The 21,194-nt window shown below is 37.2% G+C and overlaps 1 protein-coding gene across 16 annotated transcripts in view; it reads right to left on the reverse strand.

Annotated features, from left to right (window-relative positions):
* Positions 1 to 21,194, reverse strand: part of LOC139472907 (regulating synaptic membrane exocytosis protein 2-like) — a 113,137-nt gene that overhangs the window by 19,533 nt on the left and 72,410 nt on the right. For 11 of the 16 annotated variants that reach the window (XM_071255420.1, XM_071255414.1, XM_071255398.1 and 8 more), the window contains 9 exons: positions 18,342 to 18,456; positions 18,003 to 18,110; positions 16,660 to 16,783; positions 15,739 to 15,791; positions 13,928 to 14,055; positions 13,546 to 13,676; positions 9,451 to 9,637; positions 4,905 to 5,012; positions 4,222 to 4,342 (listed from right to left, as the gene is read on the reverse strand). In XM_071255420.1, coding sequence (XP_071111521.1) covers positions 4,222 to 4,342; positions 4,905 to 5,012; positions 9,451 to 9,637; positions 13,546 to 13,676; positions 13,928 to 14,055; positions 15,739 to 15,791; positions 16,660 to 16,783; positions 18,003 to 18,110; positions 18,342 to 18,456 — 1,075 coding nt within the window. The remainder of the gene's footprint in view (positions 1 to 4,221; positions 4,343 to 4,904; positions 5,013 to 9,450; positions 9,638 to 13,545; positions 13,677 to 13,927; positions 14,056 to 15,738; positions 15,792 to 16,659; positions 16,784 to 18,002; positions 18,111 to 18,341; positions 18,457 to 21,194) is intronic. The other 5 variants (XM_071255484.1, XM_071255475.1, XM_071255466.1 and 2 more) reach the window with 1 other exon arrangement.

Below are 21,194 nucleotides of genomic sequence, written 5' to 3' on the forward strand. Positions count from 1 at the left end.
CAATACTACTGTTCAACGAAGGTAAGATACATGTATTTTGGGGGGTAAAAATATCATTTGTACTTATCCTATCTCATACTAATTGGTTATCTCTTCTGAAAGGTAGCTGGAACTTCCTGAACTGTGTTCCCAGAAAACAGAAAAACATCTCATCAGAATGCACCCCTGGTCTGCGCAGGTGCACCGGCGCCACATGACCAAGACCGGTCACTCATCACTGTCTCTTAATCTCCATCCTAATGGTCCGAAAACACATCAGTGGAGAGAGGGGATTGCCGGGAGGGAACTCATGTGTATCGAGTCAGGATATGTACTGATAATATTTTTACCCCCCAATATGCATATTTGATCTTTTCCTGACTCATACTAATTGCAAAAATCGCACAGTAGGCGGTGGGTTCCACCTGTATGTGTGATCCCATGTATGTGTGATCCCATGTATGTGTGATCCCATGAATGTGGATCCCATGTATGTGTGATCCCATGTATGTGTGATCCCATGTATGTGTGATCCCATGTATATGGATTCCATGTATGTGTGATCCCATGTATGTGGATCCCATGTATGTGTGATCCCATGTATGTGTGATCCCATGTATGTGTGATCCCATGTATGTGTGATCCCATGTATATGGATCCCATGTATGTGTGATCCCATGTATGTGTGATCCCATGTATGTGGATCCCATGTATGTGTGATCCCATGTATGTGTGATCCCATGTATGTGTGATCCCATGTATGTGTGATCCCATGTATGTGGATCCCATGTATGTGGATCCCATGGGAAGGTGGTTGATATTCTGTGTTGTTTTTCTTCTTCTGTTGGGGTACCACCTTCCTTTTCGTGAAAAAGGGAAGTAAATCTTTTTAGATTTGGTGTATTTTTTAGGATTACATAAGATACTAATCTTTGATTACCTTGAACGATCATCATGAAAGAGAAGAGCAATAATCTTAAACAAAATCCTTCATCACTCATGTGCCGAATTACATAGTAAAACAAAGGGCAGGTTTTGACTGTCGTTGGTTATGAAATAGTAACCTGAGGTCTCCACACTCTTTAGGTGAGTGTAATCTTTCATCAACATCTGGTAGGCATGGTCAGTTGCTGTGTAACTTCTGTGGCAAAATCTCTGAGATAGTGATTGGCTGTCTGATTGTGTCTGATTTTCAGAAACAGCCTTTCATGATTGTGGGGATAGAGCAGTTACAGTGAAGTGCTAAAGTAGATGCTATAGCTTCATGAGGACCGGAGGCTGAAAGAGGATCCCAACTGGCTGCTCTGTATGCCCAGAGAGTGACAGCTCTCATCCAGAATGAAATGGTCATTCTGGAGACTTCTGTAAGTGTATCCCTTGAAAAAGGGCTTGAAAATCCTTTGGATATTGCGGACTGGTCAAAACTCTCCACTTGTCATCATGTAAATTCTTCAAACTATGAATAGCTAGGGAGACTGCTTTAGCTGATGGAATATCCTTGTCTTGTGAAGCTATTTGTGATATGTTCCATATGTTCGGGTTGGTTGATCATGCTTTGAATGAGGACGTAGAAGATTTGACCATTTCGAGAATTTTAGCGCTTGACTTCCTGCTAATGCGACTAGGCATGGAAACCATGTCCTTGCTGGCCAATAACGTGCGACCAAAGGCAGTTGCAGGTTCCCAAGTTGGATCCTCTGTTAACTCAGAGATGTCAATGCTGGTGACTCATATGTGTACATTCCCTCTCCAGCTATTGCCAGTGCATTGCTGGTCCAAGCCTGAGGGTCTATTAGTGGTGAGACGAAGGTTGCTATCTTCCTGTTGCAAATATATCCCCTGTGTCTTCAAGATTGCGTTCGTCTGTGAACCAACACTACGTCCCGTGTACTCATAATAAGTGTGCTCCCCAACCGATTGTCAGAGCATTGACTTAACAGACATGGGAAAAATTATATATTCGCAGCTGTATCTGGTGGATCAAGGCTGAATATATAATTGTTTGGTCTGAATGATCATACGAAAAAGGGTGATCAAGAATAAGTGGAAGTTACCAGAAAACTGTGTCTTGAACGAGTGAAAAGATCATTGAGAACGTATGCCCAATCAATGTGTCTAAATTCTTCAATTCCCGATCATCAATATGTCAGGGATGACTTGTCCTTCTGGGTTGATGTAGTTCTGGTGGAAAGGTGATGGATTCCTAAGTGCAAGTAATCATGTAATTCTCACGTGATATGTAAATAATCCTGCGCAGGAAACATACCACATTCTTCCAGTCCATACACTGACAATCCAGTGTGAACTGTATTGGAGATACACAAACTGATGTTGAATTCTGAAGAATAACTGTGTATATGCAGTCAGTTCCCTGTAGAATATGTGACGTGTCCAGTGCAGAAGCAATGTTATTTTCATGATATTTGATGCATGTTGGTAACTGTAAATTGTTGATAATTGATCATAATGGTGAAACCATTTGGCGATCATAAGGGTGAAATTTCTGTGAATAGTCCAGTAGATGACTATCTTGTCTGATCCTTCATGACTGACTGGTCCTCTAAGCATTGATACGTTGTACTGCAATCACCACAGCAGGGTTTGAATCCCTAGGTGAGAATCATGAAGGTTATGGATGATTATTCTGGAATTTGGGTACCCGGTGGTACGTGACGACTGAGTAGAAGGTCTTAGCGGTTGTTAGTATTGTCATGATCATTTCTTTGGAAGTTGACAATGAAAAGGGTCGGTTGCATTCCCTTCCTTGTCTGATGTTGCTGCATAGCAAGTAGAAATGTTGTCAGAACGCAGGTTTCAGGAATGTGGACGTGCATGAAGAATAGTAGGCTTCACACAGATCTGTGGATGCACAAGTGGGTTAGCAATATTCCAGCAATATCATGGTGGGGGGGATACCAGAAATGGGTTTAACACATTGTACCCTGGTGGGGAAATCGAACCCCAGGTCTTTGGAGTGACAAGCGAACGCTTTAATGACTGGGCTACCCAACTGCCCCTGTGACTGTATGAAGGCTGAAATCTGCGTCAAAGGTTATGGCTATATGAAAGCTGTGTGCTGCTGCATAGCAAATAAAAACTTTAAAAAATAAAACTAATTACTAATCTGTGTTAGTAAATGAAGCTGGTATCGCACTGTTGCAAAATGAATGTTACCAGTTGCGTGAAACTGAAGGCTTCAAAAACGTTGAGGGCTGCATGCATGCACCCCTTTTGCTTTAACCTCTGCAGCTGTTTGAGCTTGAGCTGCATGGAATCCATAGATAATACTTGCTGCACAACACTGGCCACTATATCAGAGTCCGTAAATGATGATACTATCGCATCCTGCCGTATGACATTAGGTTGTGTAAATGTTGTAGTCTGCTGAACGCAGGGGGCTGCGCAAACCTGTTTTGTGAATGTCTGCATCTGTGTGCAGATTGGTTGCAGACTGATCCCAAATGAGAGGATGCTTCTGCGATGTTGGGGGTGTACCCGCGGTTTGGGGCTGCGTGAAGGTAGTCGACTTCTGCTACTTCGGAGTAGTCTTTCTTAACCCCTTCCCGCATCCCTTCTTAGCTTAAGCAGTGTGCTTTGCGGTGATGATGTTCACATAGATGTGTTGGCTCCTCATTGTAGAATCGCTAAAGATAGTAGGTTCTTCTTGGGTTGAAAACTTCGTCTTTCGGTTTAGTTGAGCCTTTATGAGACTGTCTATACTGCTGCTGCCCAGGGAAGCCATTGTAGGGATATAATGCAATGGAGGAAGATCAAAATATACTTCTCCTAGAAAGTCAAGCTCTCTATCTTCCGCTGAAGAAAGTGCAGTCCCTTGATGAAGTCAAGCTAAGAACTAAGAAATATTTTAGGCAAATTCTTGTTAATAAAGTTAAGCCAAAAGTTAAAAAAAGTCTTAAGATTAAATTGACAGGACAGCTTGGATTACAAAGTTTTCCCCAAACTCTCAGTTGGCACGAAAAAAAAGAATGATGAGTGGCACCTGCATTTGGGTGAGATGTTTTCTCTGTTCTCGGGGAACACAGTTCAGGAAGTTTCCACTATGAGTTTCGACACTCGGAAATGAGAAGAGATAAGCAATAAATATGAGTCAGGATAAGATAAAATCATGTCTTTACCATACCTAAAGATATGTATATATTGAGACTTCTGCATAGTGCATGCTGTTTGGAGTGCTAGATCTCTACTGTGTATGGAGATGCTGAGGACCACACTATACCATACCTTGCACTACGCCTATGCCATCGTCAAAGTCCAGCTCTGACAGATCGCTGTCACTCAGCCCGCGAGTGCTCACCGGTGGGGACAGATGTGCTTTCAGGTCGTAAGGATCTTGGGATGTTTTCTAAACAGCAAAATAACCATTTTTCAGGAACGTGTATGTGAGAAATGTTACATTCATGACATGTTCAACATATTACCGTATTCAACGTAATAAGCGCCCAGGGCGCTCTCAAAATTAGAAATAGGGCGCTCTTATTAGAATATTACTTTGGTGGAAAAAACAGATTTGAAAGATAAATTTCGTAGTTTATGCTGACAGTCTGAACTGTTAATATACGACAGATACATTTTTCCAGAATTTAATTGCCCATAATTAAGGGTGCATATAACCACACGAGTGCGTATTATACACGAATAAATAAGTCTTGTGTACATTGATAAATCGGAGGGGGGGCTAATTGGGATTGTTCGCCTGCCAATGTATTAGCAAATATCGCCGTGGGCGCTTATTAGAGCGGGGCGCTTATTACATCGAATACGGTAATTACAACAACACAATAGATGATCACAAAACAGGAAACCGAATTCTTTGAATCTCCATTTTTATTTGTGACAGACCAGTTAAGTCAAAAAGGAAAGTGTCTGAGTTCTCTCTTTCAGTCGATTTTTTTAGCAAGACTTACGGTTCTAGGTGATGATGCTGGGAGTGGTATGCTGGCGTCGTCATGGTGACCAAGCTGGTACCAGTATGGTTCATCATTAAGGTTAGCAGCAGTGAGATCAATCAGAACCTAATAAAACCAGGCATGACCACTGATAACATTCGTGAAATCTAAATGGAAGCTGGGATATATCACTGGATGATATTTGTGAGAAATGAAAAATACAGAATCCATTAAATGGTAACATGTTGCATAACAGAACAAATTGCATAATGTGATTAATGACCGTGTAATAATATATGCAAAACATGTGAATTTTTCAGTAGATCACTAAAATATGTATCTTATCAATGTCATGATGTCCTGAGGTATGTAATAAATGCTATGTTATATTTTTAATATATGACCGGTTGTGAAACCTTGTGCGGCCATTCCAAGTGAAATCCTCCTTGAAAAAACGTATTCTGGACACTGGACACTGTTTATTTGTTTGTTGAACACACACACTCATATTCCAACTACAAGATGGCGGTCAATAAATAATCTAGTCTGGACCAGACACTCCAGTGATTGATAACATGAGCATCAATCTACACAAACGGGATGCCATGACATGCACCCAATCCCGTAAGCCGCCTCCGACAACAAGCATTGCGTGCTGAAGACCAATTTTAACACAGATCTTCACTGGTTTCTGGATTAATGAGTCATGGGTAGAGAGAAACAGCCTTTGACTGTGTGAATGTATACCTAGTGATATAAAGTGGAAGTGGTCAAAGTGACGTAGCTGTTCCATTCAAGAAAAGTCATCTTAATCAGGTTACTAGATGAGTTAACAGGGTTCTTTCTGACAAAATGCACCCAGTATCCTCTATGTAATATACATATGATGAAATGTTAATTAGAACCTGTAAGAATGGTTTGTTGAATGTGTAGGTCAGTGAATCAGAAGCATGAGGCAGCAAGTTGGAAGTCTAGGGTATTGCACATAGTGAGTGTTTGTGCTGTGTGCATTGATATATGACTGCATATGGTATAAATTAGCACACATGTATAAAAGACCCATGAAGATCCGGGGTAGAACAGGTCTTCAGCAACCCATGCTTGCCACAAAAGGCGACTAAGAGGTTGTAAGAGGCGACTAACTGGATTGATGCTCTTGATGTCAATCACTGGATTGTCTGGTCCATACTCAATTATTTACAGACTGACGTTATATAGCTGAAATATTGCTAAGTGCGGCGTTAAACAACAAACAAACAAAATATATAGCATACACATAAGTATAGTGTATCTAAATGTCATAGCTGTGGAGGGTATATGTACATAAAACAGCCATCAAAGGTATAGTATATAGATATATATACCTGTATATAAGGCAAATATTGGGTATACTCATTTTGGAGGTGTAACAAAATTATGTGTCCCCAATATAGGTCACCATACAAGTCACATTGATACAGAATGTTTTAATTTTTGTTTCCTATCCGTGTAAGACTGGAGGGGGCCATTTATAACAGCACAAAACGATAAATAATACATCAATACTGTTTCCTCATCCTTTAGTGCAGCTTGAGGTTTCACTATTCACATCAATATTGTGATACATTCAGTGCATATATAAGGTATTATGTACTAATGTCAACAATATGTATCAAAATGTATCAAGGTGCATTATGTATATATATTGCAAACATGTAAAGTATGATTAATTAAGTATAAGTGGTTTTGCATATTGTACAATGACATACAGTTTATATGTAGAATCTATTGGTAACTTATAGTGCATGTTGGACAATTATGTACAGTATGTGTAGTTTTTAATAGAGGCAATAGTATATGTTGTACAATGACATACAGTTAATATGTAGAATATATTGGTAACTTATAGTGCATGTTGTACAATTACGTACAGTATGTGTAGTTATTCATGGTAACAATAGGGCATGTTGTACAGTGACATACAGATTTCTGCCCAGATAATACCGGTATATATGCACCGGTATGCAATAGAGAGGTCCACAGATTAAGATTAAGCCTGTAAGCTGTAAAGCAAAGCATATACCATGAAAGATCTATACAGGATAATGTCCTTAGCTCAGATGTGTCATAGTCACCTGTACATTGATAATACTACTGACAGCCATTTATCAATCTGAACCGACATTTATGTGATGTAAAAGTGATTTTGGCCTAAAAAATGTATGTCAGTCATATCATGGTGGACAGTCCTACAGGGAAACTACTTAACAAATAAATAAGTTCATAAAATTAAACGAACCCCTACATTTTACATAAAAAAAATACTTTATAGAATTTTCCTAAATGAGTGTTTATTTCCTCCTTTCAGACATAAAAGTATGTGAAAACAAGGACCCAGAGACCCAACCCCTGAGGTGTTCTCACTTCAGTGAGGCTGTAGGCCCCGGTCCGGTCAGATTGCCGAAGGGGTTGGGTCCGAGGGTCCTTTTTTTCTCATATTGACCTCATCAAGAGTAATCATTCGTTTTGTTATAATTCACTGTAAAGTTTATGAAGTACTTAAACCGTCCTGATTCATTACAATAACCTAGTTGAGAACTGTGAAATGTTAGTACCAGATGCCATCTTGTTTCCAGCAGATGAGTCAATATTCATCACATGACAGATCAATACTGGTCATGTGACAAGTCAATATTCAAAGTCACATGATTTGGGGGTCTACATTGAAATGTATTGTTTCATTACATTAACCAATGGAACTGCAAGATTCTTAATAGAGGTATAACTACAAAACATTACAGCTGGACTACTGTGCTTTCGCTTCATTTCAAGAAAATGTCTTTTATATAAACTCTAGGTACTTCCAAAGGGCTGCTTTATAATATGCATAAAAACTTGTAATCATCTGTTTCACTTGAACAGGGTTGCACTCATATTCTGTTTGGAGTCACTCAGGGCTGTCAGTTGTCTGCATTTTTGTCTTCTTTTGATATTAATTATATGTTAGAATTCTGAGTGAGGATGACCAAAGATGTATTAGTTTGATGTTCTTAATATGTATATTTTATCGTTTGAAGATGATATAATATCACATGACAGAACCATCAATTGCCTTCAAAACAGATTGGATAAAGTGGCATCATATTCTGAGAAGGGGCAATTGAAGATCAAAACACAAGTGAGAGTAAAGCATGTTATAAAAATGTTCAAGATAGTTATGGTTCTGGTTATATTTGGAATAATCAACAAGTTGCATCCAAACATTCATGGGTGAATTGAAGCAAAGGTGTAACGACGTCAATGTTCAGATATATTTAGATACTATTTGTAAGTTTCGCGGTCCTGACTATTAAGGTTAATAACAGGTTTGAAGGATATCAAATAGTATCAGTTGTTAATGCTAATGTTTTTTAGAATGTTTTTTTCACAATTTCTCTGTTCGGGTCATGACTTTTATCAATAGGAAGATATCTATATATTCCTAGATATGAAATTTATTGTTCATTCTTGAAGAAGAATGAGGATATCACTCAGTTTTGTTTGTCCATTTTACAGTGATCTCAGACAGCATTGTTTACCTAATTATTTTAGGATGTACTCTTCTGTTCAGAAATGTACCCAGTTATTTACTTCAAATAACAAAAGCAAATTCATCTTCGTTAGCATTTACACCTTCACATCATATTATTTCCCATCTTGTGGCACCTGCTTATTTATGACTGATGCTATGATATTTATGAACAGACTCAAATATTCATATGCATTTATGGAGATATAAACTGGTGTAGCATAGCAGACTTATGCAAAGTGTGCACACAGTTTTTTTTATGTTTATAACTCCCATCACTTTAAGAAAAGAATAATAATTTCACAGACTGCTTATCTATCATAAACAAAAAAATTGTAGACAAATTTACCAAATCAGTGACATCATTCTGCCCAACAACGTGAAACAAGCCCCGCCCATTCCATTATCAGCCAATCAGGAAACAGTTATCCCTTGATGGGCGTTGCCTAATTGATTTAGTTTATGGAACCTTACGTTACAAAAACAAATGTGCTTGGTTGGCCAATCAAATGCCAGGGGATCATTAGCAAATTATTTATTGTATATCGACCAGGGGCAGCTTTACGGAAGAAACATTCATTCATACAGGGAAATTAGGAGTGCCTTACTCATTTATGTACCGTATTTCCTCTATTAGATGCCGGGACTCTAATAGAAGCCGGGTCAATTGTTCAGTGCAAAAAATAGAAGCCGGGCCTCTAATAGACTCCGGGTCGATCAATTGATACAATTAATGATCCCTTTTTGGGACCTTAATTACATAATAATATTTCCATTTTGTGACAATTCAGGCCTCTAATTGACGGCGGGTCAAAGGCTTGTCCGAAATAAATAGAAGCCCGGGCGTCTAATAGAGGAAATACAGTATGCACGGAATTGATATATGGCTGTCATATAGTGATTATAGTTAGAAATCAAGCATAAATCTCACCAAAACATTACCAATTTGAAACACCTGAAAGAAAACATGCACAATGTTATCTTCACCACCAGGAGATTTGGTTAAGACGCAGTTACCTCCCCTAGAAAGTCGCTGGCTCCAATTCGGTCATAATCCCATACGGTAATCTCAAGGAGGCGATCTCTCATATCGGATTCCTTCACTGGGCAGTATATAAAGGTCTGGTTCCAAGTTGGTTCAATCGTGTTGGCTATTGTTTTGGTGCGACGTTTGCTCTTCTCACTAGAATAAGTACGGTTCAGCCTAATTAGAAACGACCGGTTATATTAGTCTCTGTTATGATCAAGCAGCCATTGCCAGGTGGAGCCTTGGACATTTGAGATGTAGCCGTCACCACATGTCACTTATATCTATGTAGTGGCTACAGCCAGATAGCATCTACGTAACACTTCTAAAAACAGCTGAAGTCTCTGAGGTTTTAACCTTTAGAAATAAAGTATACACTATAATGAAAGTAACAAAATTTTAAGATTTCTAATTTTGAAAAAAACATATCATCTGATGAATATTCATTCTTTATGAAATAATAGTCAAAGTAGATTTAACAAACAGCAGTAGGATAAAAATATCTAAAATTAGTGTAACATAAGTTATTTTCTACATAAACAAACATCAAATATAAAGAAGATGAAGAATGTATTTTTTTTTACATTTTAGAAATTTGAGGAAAAAAGTAAACGACAAAATCACTGAAACAATATAAATATCTGAAAAAAAAATCACTACAACAAAAATCTGAACAAAAATAGAAATCTGTGGGTATGAACTACTATGGTGTAGATTACAGGAAGTAGCCAGTTACGACAAGCTAGACATACGTGGTACAATTGGGACAGCCACCATCACCACCACCACCATCACCACCATGATCATAACAACAACATAACACGGCACTTTTGGTCAAACAAGCATCAAAACACAGGAAACATTATTAAAACAAATCCCACACAAGCCAGGTAGTAAGATAAAGATCAATTTCATTACGAAGATTGTTTTGATACATTCATAATTAATCATCAATGCAGAAAAAAACAGAGATAAAATGTCGAAGAAAAAAAACTAGTTCTCAGACAATAATGGCCAAATGTGAAAATTTGTGTTACTCAAATGTAACTTCTTTTTTTTTACTTTTTCAGTTTAAAGGCAGAATTATGCTTTCATTCAGGTAATGACTGAGAATCATGATTTCTTCACTAACTGTGAAGCTCTTTGTGATTATCTTTGTCTCTGGCTGTGAGAGATTAAAACAGAGTTGCAAGTCTTATCCTTAAGCTTCTTGGGACCAGCATCATTTGGCAGCAATGTGTGTTGAATTCTATTTATTTTACAATCTAAACTTCCATCAGAGGTAACATAATATGATGCATACTGGTCCCAGTGAAACAGATTTGGATAAAACTTGAACTAATAAATACTTTACCATTCTGATGTTTAAAAATTGTGAATAAATGCTTTCATCAGACCTGAACAAAGCAGCTTGGTTCTAGTTACTATATCATGTGCAGCCCCCCAATCATGAACTCTATAACAAACACTAGGTCTGGGACGAGTCCAAATTTACTACCCGGATACCCTCTCCTCTATTACCCGACCCTACCCTACCCGTGTACCCACTATAGGTCTGAAGAGATACATAATGTCCAGTTGGTAATTGTTTTTACCACAGCACTTGCAAAACGTAGTAAGATACATGTATTAAACGATCTGGTCATGCATACACTGAAGTTGACTTAAGTTAGGTCTTTATTCAACCATATGAAAAGGAATGGGTGCAAAGTCAGAGAGAAATGCATTTGTGACTTGTAGTGTAACCATTGAGTTCTAGACAATTTTTGTCATTATTATAAAACTATATATTACATGACTAACCACGTGTCTGAGTAGTCCTGTGGGTACCCGGGTCCTACTCAGTACCCACCCGACCCATGTACCCGAGTTACCCGTTCCAGCCCTAACGGACACCCTTAAATAAGACCCTCCTTGGCTCACCAGGCCCGGGACTAAAATTTAGTACCAGAAATAAATTTATCTTATATAAAAATATATATCTACAACTATAAAACAAAATCCAAATGGAGCCCAGAACAATGCTTAATTTCTAGACTTGCCAAATCAATCTAGACTTGATTTGGATCCCTTTCTTAATCAAATGTCTAGGGTCTGGGAGGCAGACAAACTAGACCCCAACTTTTCACCCATATGCATTTCTATTATTCATAAAAGACTCTATTTCAAAACTATCATTGACAAGAAACCTTTTTGAAGAAATAGTGAAAAGATGTTTTGTTAGACACCCCAAGTGCCTATTCTCTCATCGCATACACAGTAACATGAACCGAGCCATGATTGTTCTGGGTCTTGGATGAAACATTCACCTTAGTTACATGAAGCAAGAAATTGTAACATATCAGCACAGTAAAAGTAAACTTGTAAAACGTATCTGTGCCCAAAAGATTTATATCAAATCAACATTCAAGATTTTATTTCATACATTGGACAGTAAAACTGTTAAACATGTTGAACATAACGTTTACTCAAATTCCAAATGAGGCCTTCTTGTGCAATGTAGTTTAATTTAATATTTCAATTTTTTTTTTGACATATAATGCAAATTAAGTTGCAGTATGAAATAAAATCTTGACAAGGTTTCGCATAGAGAGAAAAATAAAATTTGTTCACTTCAATTTGTTAATATTTCCAAAACAAATGTAACATGACATTCCATTTGACTGGTTGTGTGTTTTATCTGTTAACACAAAACGAGATTTGGATGCCATGTCGGACATAATTTCTTAAGAGACACATTTGGCAACCTAGTATCAACATAGATAGTTTTCGAAGCTAAAAACATGAAATGATCAAATACCTTTCTGTTAAAAATATAGTTATCAGGGACTGTGCTAAAACTAACAGGACACATTTCAGTTTCACTAAAAGGTAGTGCTGGTACTCAAGATAATGTGTTCTAGTTTGGGCACAATCCCAGTACTGTATTCGACGTAATATGCGCCCAGGGCGCTCTCTAAATCAAAAATAGGGGGCTCTTATTAGAACATTATTTTGGTGGAAAAAAACCCAGAGTTGAAAGGTCGTAAATTTCGTGGTTGATGCTGACAGCCTGAAATGTTTATATACGACAGATATAGTTTTCCAGAATTTAATTGCCAATAGTTAAGGGTGCATATAACATACTAGCGTGTATTATACATATAATAAAGAAGTCTTGTGTACATTGATCAATCAGAAGGGGTGCAATGGGGATTGTTCACTAGTGGGGCGCTTATAAGAGCGGGGCGCTATTACGTCGAATACGGTATTTGTGAAATGTGCAACAATGATTTGGGTGTGATGAGGGAGGTGATATGAGCACAATGATGGGTGATACAGAGTACTGGGGCACTATACAGCCTGCAAGTTCCTCCTCACATACTCTAGTGCTGATGAAGCAAGATCCATTCTTGCTACAACCATGACAAGGATATTTAATATGGCTATACCTGAGTCTCATTCTTGACATTGCACCATTTGCAAAATTTTTGAATGTCACAAATATTTAAGGTTTAACTATCTCTATTTTTGTGATATATTCAACCCCGTTTAAAAACATATATTTCCTAATTCATATTAACATCCACAAAAATGGGATTGATTGACACTTCTTGTCTTCTATCAAGTCAATATTTAATCGTGATATCATTATGTGATAACCTCAATTTCTATTCCTTTGATACATCAACATCAAAGCGTATTTCTTCAATTCTAAAACAAACTAGTATATTGTGATATGTTTTGTGAACACACTCTTAAAATCTAGACACATCATTTGAACCCTATAAACTTGGATCTACAACAATCACAACTCCTATAAAATTTGCAGTACATGGCAATCTATTTGCTCAAACATTTAATGAAGCATTTAGCTGGAGTCTCTGAGTTTACCAAATATAGTGCAATGCCATAGAATCATAATTGAAAATAGTTTCCTGCTGAGGAATCTTCCTGCCAGACTGTAAGTTCCCATAATCCCTGCTAAAGATGGAGGATGGTGCTCGGAAAAGGGACAACTTGAAGCTGTTGCTTGTTGGAAGGAGGGGATGTGGTAGTGTTGTAGTTAGTACAAGTGCTGGTATGATCTTGAAAACAGAAATTACCTCCGGTCAGGGAGCAAATACAGCTTGCAGTAGGGGTTGCGGAACTTGCCATTATCAGTCAATGGGAGCTCAATTGCGTTGATGACAGTGACAATCAGCTGGTAGCTTTGAACGTCATACCATAACTTTATCTGGAAAAAATCACACATGATACAATTCTGTTTTATTGACCCTGCTACTTCATAAACTGATTTATAAAAGCAATATATATGTGAACGTCAAGTATGTTAATTGTTAACATTTTATGGGCAAACCTGATATAATAATTTTATGGCACTCTTATTAAGGCAAATCAAATCAACAAACATATATAATGATACTGGGTATGTTCATAAAATAACTGCAAAGGGAATTAATTAATAAACTATCCATAAGGAAATACCTGAAGTTTTCCAGTAATCTGAGGTGTGTGTGGCCTTGACCTCAAGCCTGGCGAACCTGGAGATGTCACAGTAACACTGATGCGTCCTCTTCTGTCAGTTGTCGGTATGGCATCCTTTAGTCCATAATCTGGAAACAAGCAAAGTTGAAATTATTTTTCACGGAAAATTAGTTTGACACAGGCCTCCATGCAACATTTTATATTTTGTTACAAAATATAAACATGATATTAGTGCACATTCTGTTACCTGCCTGCATGACTGTGCAAGGAAAACAAACAAGGCGTTCAGATTAAATAGATAAAATAGTAACTCTATATCTGATCTCATTTTAATAACCTCCCTTATTATGTAATAAGTAACTTGATAGAAGAATGTTTGTCTAAAAGTCCTGTGTATCATGGTTTATCATGGACAATGAACTACCGATAACATCCACAAATCACTTCCATCTCAATTAGTCTGTGTAAATATTGTGAAAGACAACAGCATGTGCCAGCTGGTTGAAACATCAGCTAGCAAAATAATTTGTTTACAAACAAAACCTTCAATTTTCCTATAATCATGTACATATTGATTCACAAATGGTTACTTCCATCAGTGCTCAATCAAAGAATACCAAGAAGTGGAATTATGTCAGAATACTGGAGTTAGTAGAAGAAAAAGCATTTATTTATGTGGCAGAACAATTATATATATATGACTTGCAATATATGTTCTTTGAAAAAGGTCAACTGCATGCCATCCCTGGTTTCACATGCATATAGTTACATTTCTTACACGAAGTTAGCAGCAAGTTTAACATGTGCGTGAAAGTACCATTAAAATGAACAAGTACCATATCTTGCAAATATATGAAAAAAAGACATAATATACTATATATGATATGACTTGGTATAGAATATATTTTTAAGAAAATTTCCACATGCTGATGGTTAAGGGCGTATTTTCATTCCCACATAAGCCAAATGATCTTCTTACTCATGAATTTCTAACCAAGGCATGTCTGCTTATAGAATTTGCAGGGTAAGTAAGGCAGAAATTGTTATATTGGACACAGTATTAATATTCTCACGCAGTTAAATGGACATACACTGAAGCCTGGAATTTCTCTATAGATATAAAAATGGCATAATTATTAAAATCAAAACAAAACATCAGCTGATACCTGTGTCATCGAGTCTCAGTGACCCATTCATATAATTTTCACTGCTATTTTGTCTTTTACACCCAATGGAATCTGTTTAGTCGGATAATCATTATTCTTTGGCGTTCTTTTAAAAAAGTACTCATATCTAATTTTGAAAATTGTTGCAGAGTAAAATCACAATCTGTCAGCTGGATCTGTCAAAAAATCAATAAATGTCCAAAAATGATAAAATGAACATAATTTGGCAGTACCATTTTGATGAAATACCAGGTTCCAGTGCTGTAGATACATGACTTTGCCCTTCAAGCTTCATCAGTGTGGCAGGGTCTAGTGTTATGGCATTAGTATACATAGATCTCAGGTAAATTTCATTTAATTGATAACATACTTACAGTACATGTCCTTTCTAATCTGAATATCAAATATCCTTCAATGATGTTACATGAAAATGTACTTCCAATACACAAAAAACAAGAGAAAGAAAATGAAAAACAGCAAACAAATAAACAAAATCTTACTGGCATACCAGAATAAAATAAAACAAAAACCATCAACATTTTACGGATTGGGAAAACACTATGGCACCTGTAACGAGAAAATGATTTGTACAGGTGTTGCATGATGACCAGTGCTAGTTGAGTATGACATGACAAGGACACCTACCTCGGGCGTGGTCAGTGTGTGCTGACTGTATCCCAGGGGGAACCTCACCAGTGCTGAAACACAAAAAGAAAAATATACGATGAGATGGTAATGTGGCTGTTAACCTTCTAGCGCCTCACAGGTAGCTTGGGTTGTATACTCCCCAGGGAGCTGAGAATGAAAATCGAGTGCTCACTGATCCATTGACCGGGGTAATAATAGTGTAGCACTACTCGGTGAATGGAATCTGGCGCATTATAAATGCACTCATTATTATTATTATTACTATTACTACAACTGACATCAAAACTGTGTTTTCCTCATTAACAATTGATGTAACTAATGGCTGGAGGTTTGGTTAAGAACCCATTTACTCACTATTTTTTTTTATAAATGATTTTTTTAATGAATGTTTCACTAAGCATTACCAGACATCATAATGTATATTTGCAATTAAGTTAAGTTTTTGTTATCACTTTCTTTGTGTTCAGTGAGAGCTATATGGACATAGGGTGCACTGTGAAGTTCTGTGGATGTTAGGTGTTCAGTGAGAGCTGTATGGACCTAAGGTATTCTGTTTGGAGCATATGGACATAAGGTAATGAGTGGAACCAGTACATTTGACCTTGACATTTGAAGTTCTGGATTAGACCCCTTCATATGTCACGACTCATAGAACATCACGTTTCTTTGATAACTATTGATTGATTGATTGATTGATTGATTGATTGATTGATTGGATTTAGCAATATTCCAGCAATATCACGCCGGGGCACACCAGAAATGGGCTTCACACATTGTACCCATGTGGGGAATCGAACCTGGATCTTCGGTGTGATGAGCAAACGCTTTAACCACCAGGATACCGCCCCTTTGATAATGAACACGTCACTGATTACTGTTGAAAGCTTTGTCTTGAAGTGTGGTACTTGGTGCACTTACTCTACACCGCGATGTACAATCAGCTCCACTTGTGGCTCCTGCTTGGACTCTAGGATAATCTCATACACCTCCTCATAAGTGGCACCTTGTAGAGACCGACCATTCCACTCCACCACTTCATCACCTGCGCAAAAACAACATTAAATTGCAAGAATACCAACATAAATGGACTGAGAATAATTGAGACATTCTTAGTCTGTATATTGCTTATACACATAACTGATCTGATTTTACTTCTCTGAAACAATAACATTTCAAGTCATATGAATATGTCTCATACGATTCCCATGATTATTGGATTAGGATTTAAGAAAGTCAGTCATCTTACTAATATACTTAATGTAACATTATATTTTCCCATAGTACTAGAAGAATAAGCAGATTAACCAAATATCAAGACATCACTATACACAATCCTGACCTAAAAGGGCCAAGTGTTAAAAGTAAACAGTTGTATACATATACCTCGACTGAAATTGAAATGCCTTCAAAGTAAGACATTACACAAATTATACACACATACTTTATCTCAAAAAGATATCAAGCCAATGGCATACAGATGCCTTGTATAAAAAGTCTACTCTGTAAGACATGAAGCCAATGACATACAGATGCCTTGTATGGAATGCCTACTCTGTAAGATATCAAGCCAATGACATACAGATGCCTTGTATGGAATGCCTACTCTGTAAGATATCAAGCCAATGACATACAGATGCCTTGTATGGAATGCCTACTCTGTAGGATATGAAGCCAATGACATACAGATGCCTTGTATGGAATGCCTACTCTGTAAGATATCAAGCCAATGACATACAGATGCCTTGTATGGAATGCCTACTCTGTAGGATATCAAGTCAATGACATACAGATGCCTTGTATGGAATGCCTACTCTGTAGGATATCAAGCCAATGACATACAGATACCTTGTATGGAATGCCTACTCTGTAAGATATCAAGTCAATGACATACAGATGCCTTGTATGGAATGCCTACTCTGTAAGATATCAAGCCAATGACATACAGATGCCTTGTATGGAATGCCTACTCTGTAGGATATGAAGCCAATGACATACAGATGCCTTGTATGGAATGCCTACTCTGTAAGATATCAAGCCAATGACATACAGATGCCTTGTATGGAATGCCTACTCTGTAAGATATCAAGCCAATGACATACAGATACCTTGTATGGAATGCCTACTCTGTAGGATATCAAGCCAATGACATACAGATACCTTGTATGGAATGCCTACTCTGTAAGATATCAAGCCAATGACATACAGATGCCTTGCATGGAATGCCTACTCTGTAAGATATCAAGTGCATGATCAACACATACCTGGTCTAAGATGGCCAACAGTGTCAGCAATGCTTCCCTTCTTCACCTTTGCAATGAAAGCACCCAATTTTCCTTTTTCTGACAGCTTGCCACCAATCACTTTCAGACCTGAAAAAACACAACATAGTTGATTTAATAATGTTCATTATGCATATTTCCATAAAGTCTAGCTGCAACACAAGTCACCTACGCCTGTTTCCCAGCTCCTGTATGCTTAACTGCTGGCTATTATCATTATGGAGTGTCATTACCATTGTCGCAGCTCCTCTGTTGTAAGAAGTGGTGACAGCTGGCTATGTGTGTGGTCACGATCTGTGCTAGTTGTCGTGTGTGGCTTACCCAGTATAGCGCTGGAATCGCTCTTCTGTCCTCCTCCCTCAAGTGGGGTTTTCTTCAGGATCATATGACCAATCCACTTGGAGCCATCCGCTGATGGTTGCCAGGTAACAGGATGCTAGAAGCAACACAATCTCATCATTATCATCAAAACCATGAGACCTATCATTAAAATATTGCCATTATTCTTACAAAAATCTCAATTTGGATTTGAAGTTTCTTTAAAGAAAAACATTTCATTTATGTTAATAAAGATGTTTTGAAATATCTTTATCTTCACATATGTACAGTATAATGATCAGCAGGAGAACCACAAAGGGACCACTGTAACATCTAGTGAGACGGAAGTAGTTTCAGATACTTCAAAATGGCTGTCCAGTAGCCAAGCAGGGAAGTCTGTCAATGCAGAGCAGAAAGGTTTGACGTCTATGAATTCTCACAATACTTTCAACAATAACAAGAGAAAGCACATGCACTCTTCTCTGGCGTTTTGGGACATTAAAAGAAATATACCATTGAAATATATGTACAATACAGAGTTTCAGTTAAAAGTGGGTGAGTAGCAACTTTCCGCTGCTTTTACCACTGTTTCAGTCATAACATTGCAGGGGAAACTAAAACGGGGCTTCACACATTGTTTGCATGTTGGGAACCAAACCCAGGGTTTCAGTTTGACAATTCAATGCTTTAACCACTTAAATGTAAAAATACACATACGTGTATAGGGATTTCAACAAAAAAAATTGTGCTTGTTATAAAGTGTTAAATATTCACTACATGTTTAGAAATGAGCAAATATTATATTTTCCACATGATAAATTAAGTATTTTCTATGATATGAACATGCCAAACCATGTAGATATTTTTCAACTTATATGTCCATATTTATGTTCAAAGCAGTACTTTTTGGTTCTCATGGATCTTAATACAGCTAATTGATGGAAACATGTAAACTTAACAATTTGATAACAAAGTCTACATGGTGTAATTACAGATGCAGTTCAAAACATGATAACACATCCACCACCCCATCACCATAGTCAGAAGCTAGTGGGTGAAAACTGGAGAGTGACAAAGCAGACATAAATAGATGTTTCACATTTCTAAAGCATCATTCCATAAACATAACAAATTGATCTAACATTCCTGTTTCAGGTCATCCAAGCAAGTTCAGTTTGAAACAAATATATGTCTGTTCACCCCTTTATTGCACTTTGCCAAATTCTTTGATTCTTGATAACCAATGTTCACCATGCACAGCAAAACAGAAATTCAAGATGACGAAATATGATGACTATGTTGACGAATATATTTACTGATTGTTTCTTGGTTATGGTGTGAGCTACAGAGCTCTCCACATGTCGAATAAAATCAAATCAATTCAGAGACAAAAAAATTCTTAAACTAACTAATGAATTTGTTTGATCAAAATATTAAAATAAAAGACATTAAACAAAGTGTATTGATTGTTTTACATCCTGAGTACCGTTTTACAAAGCGATCTTAGCACTAAGGTGATCATAACTCCCATACCTTAACACAGACTTACGACAGTCGTAGAGCTAAGGTTGTTTTGTACAACGGCACCCTGGACGGCATCCAAGAACTAAGTGAAAGGTTACATATTTGCACTTTAATGTGACCCGGACACAAGGGTCGTTTCCATGATCACATATCAAGTGTCCGGCAAGGCAGTAAATGTGGCATCCCAGGGGTAAACACACATTCTGTTTCATGGATGATCCTCCTATGCCCCATATGTATCACATGCTCTTCATGCATACCGTATTCGACGTAATAAGCGCCCCGCTCTAATAAGCCCCGACGGCGATATTTGCTAATATATTGGCTAGTGAACAATCCCAATTAGCCCCCTTCCGATTTATCAGTGTACACAAGACTTATTTATTCGTGTATAATGCGCACTCGGGTGTTATATGCACCCTTAATTATGGGCAATTTAATTCTGGAAAAATATATCTGTCGTATATAAACAGTGCAGGCTGTCAGCATAAACCACAAAATATATCTTTTTTTCCACCAAAGTAATATTCTAATAAGAGCGCCCTATATCTAATTTTGAGAGCGCCCTGGGCGCTTATTACGTCGAATACGGTACCTCTTGTCGTGATTACATTGAGTAAGAACTTTCTTCACAAGAAATTCCTAATCCATGTTCATCCATTTAACAAAACATTATCCTTTGTATGGAAAGGAAAAGATCAACATTTTGCTATTACAAATTAAAGACAACCCATTTTTCACACAACAAAGGTACCTTCAGGACGCAATATGTGCGAAGTGCACTAGCACTGTTTCCTCTTAATACCCTACTTTCCTTCAATTCACTGGGTTTTTTGTTAATAAGAAAACAAAAGTTAAATATTGATTTCATGTGTACTATCTCCCTGAAAAGCAATTATTGTGAAACAGAAAGTTATGAAAGAGCAGGTAGGAATACATGACATTTATTCAAATAAAATGAAAAAACACTAGGATTTAGTAATTTTACGCATTGTACACATCTATTATTTATATGTTTTTGTAATTTAGTCAATACTTAATGTGTATAAGGTAACCCAAAATTACAAAAGATATAAATGGCTTTTACAAATCAATATATAGGTGCAACTGTCACTCCTACTGTATTTGAAAAAGAATTCCGATATATTTAACACAAGAAAAATACACTTAAAATTGACATGATGGACATCAGTGTGACATATAACCTATCAAATATGCACTGAATAGTTAATTTCATATAACTGGGCAAAATAATAAACAAAAAACACAAACTAATTGCCAAATTCTTTGGGAACAGAATAGGAAAAAATACACATCTAAACATTAGCTTCT

The sequence above is a fragment of the Haliotis cracherodii genome, unplaced genomic scaffold, assembly GCF_022045235.1.
Source record: "Haliotis cracherodii isolate W230 unplaced genomic scaffold, xgHalCrac1.p SCAF_1, whole genome shotgun sequence".
Classification (NCBI taxonomy): domain Eukaryota; kingdom Metazoa; phylum Mollusca; class Gastropoda; order Lepetellida; family Haliotidae; genus Haliotis; species Haliotis cracherodii.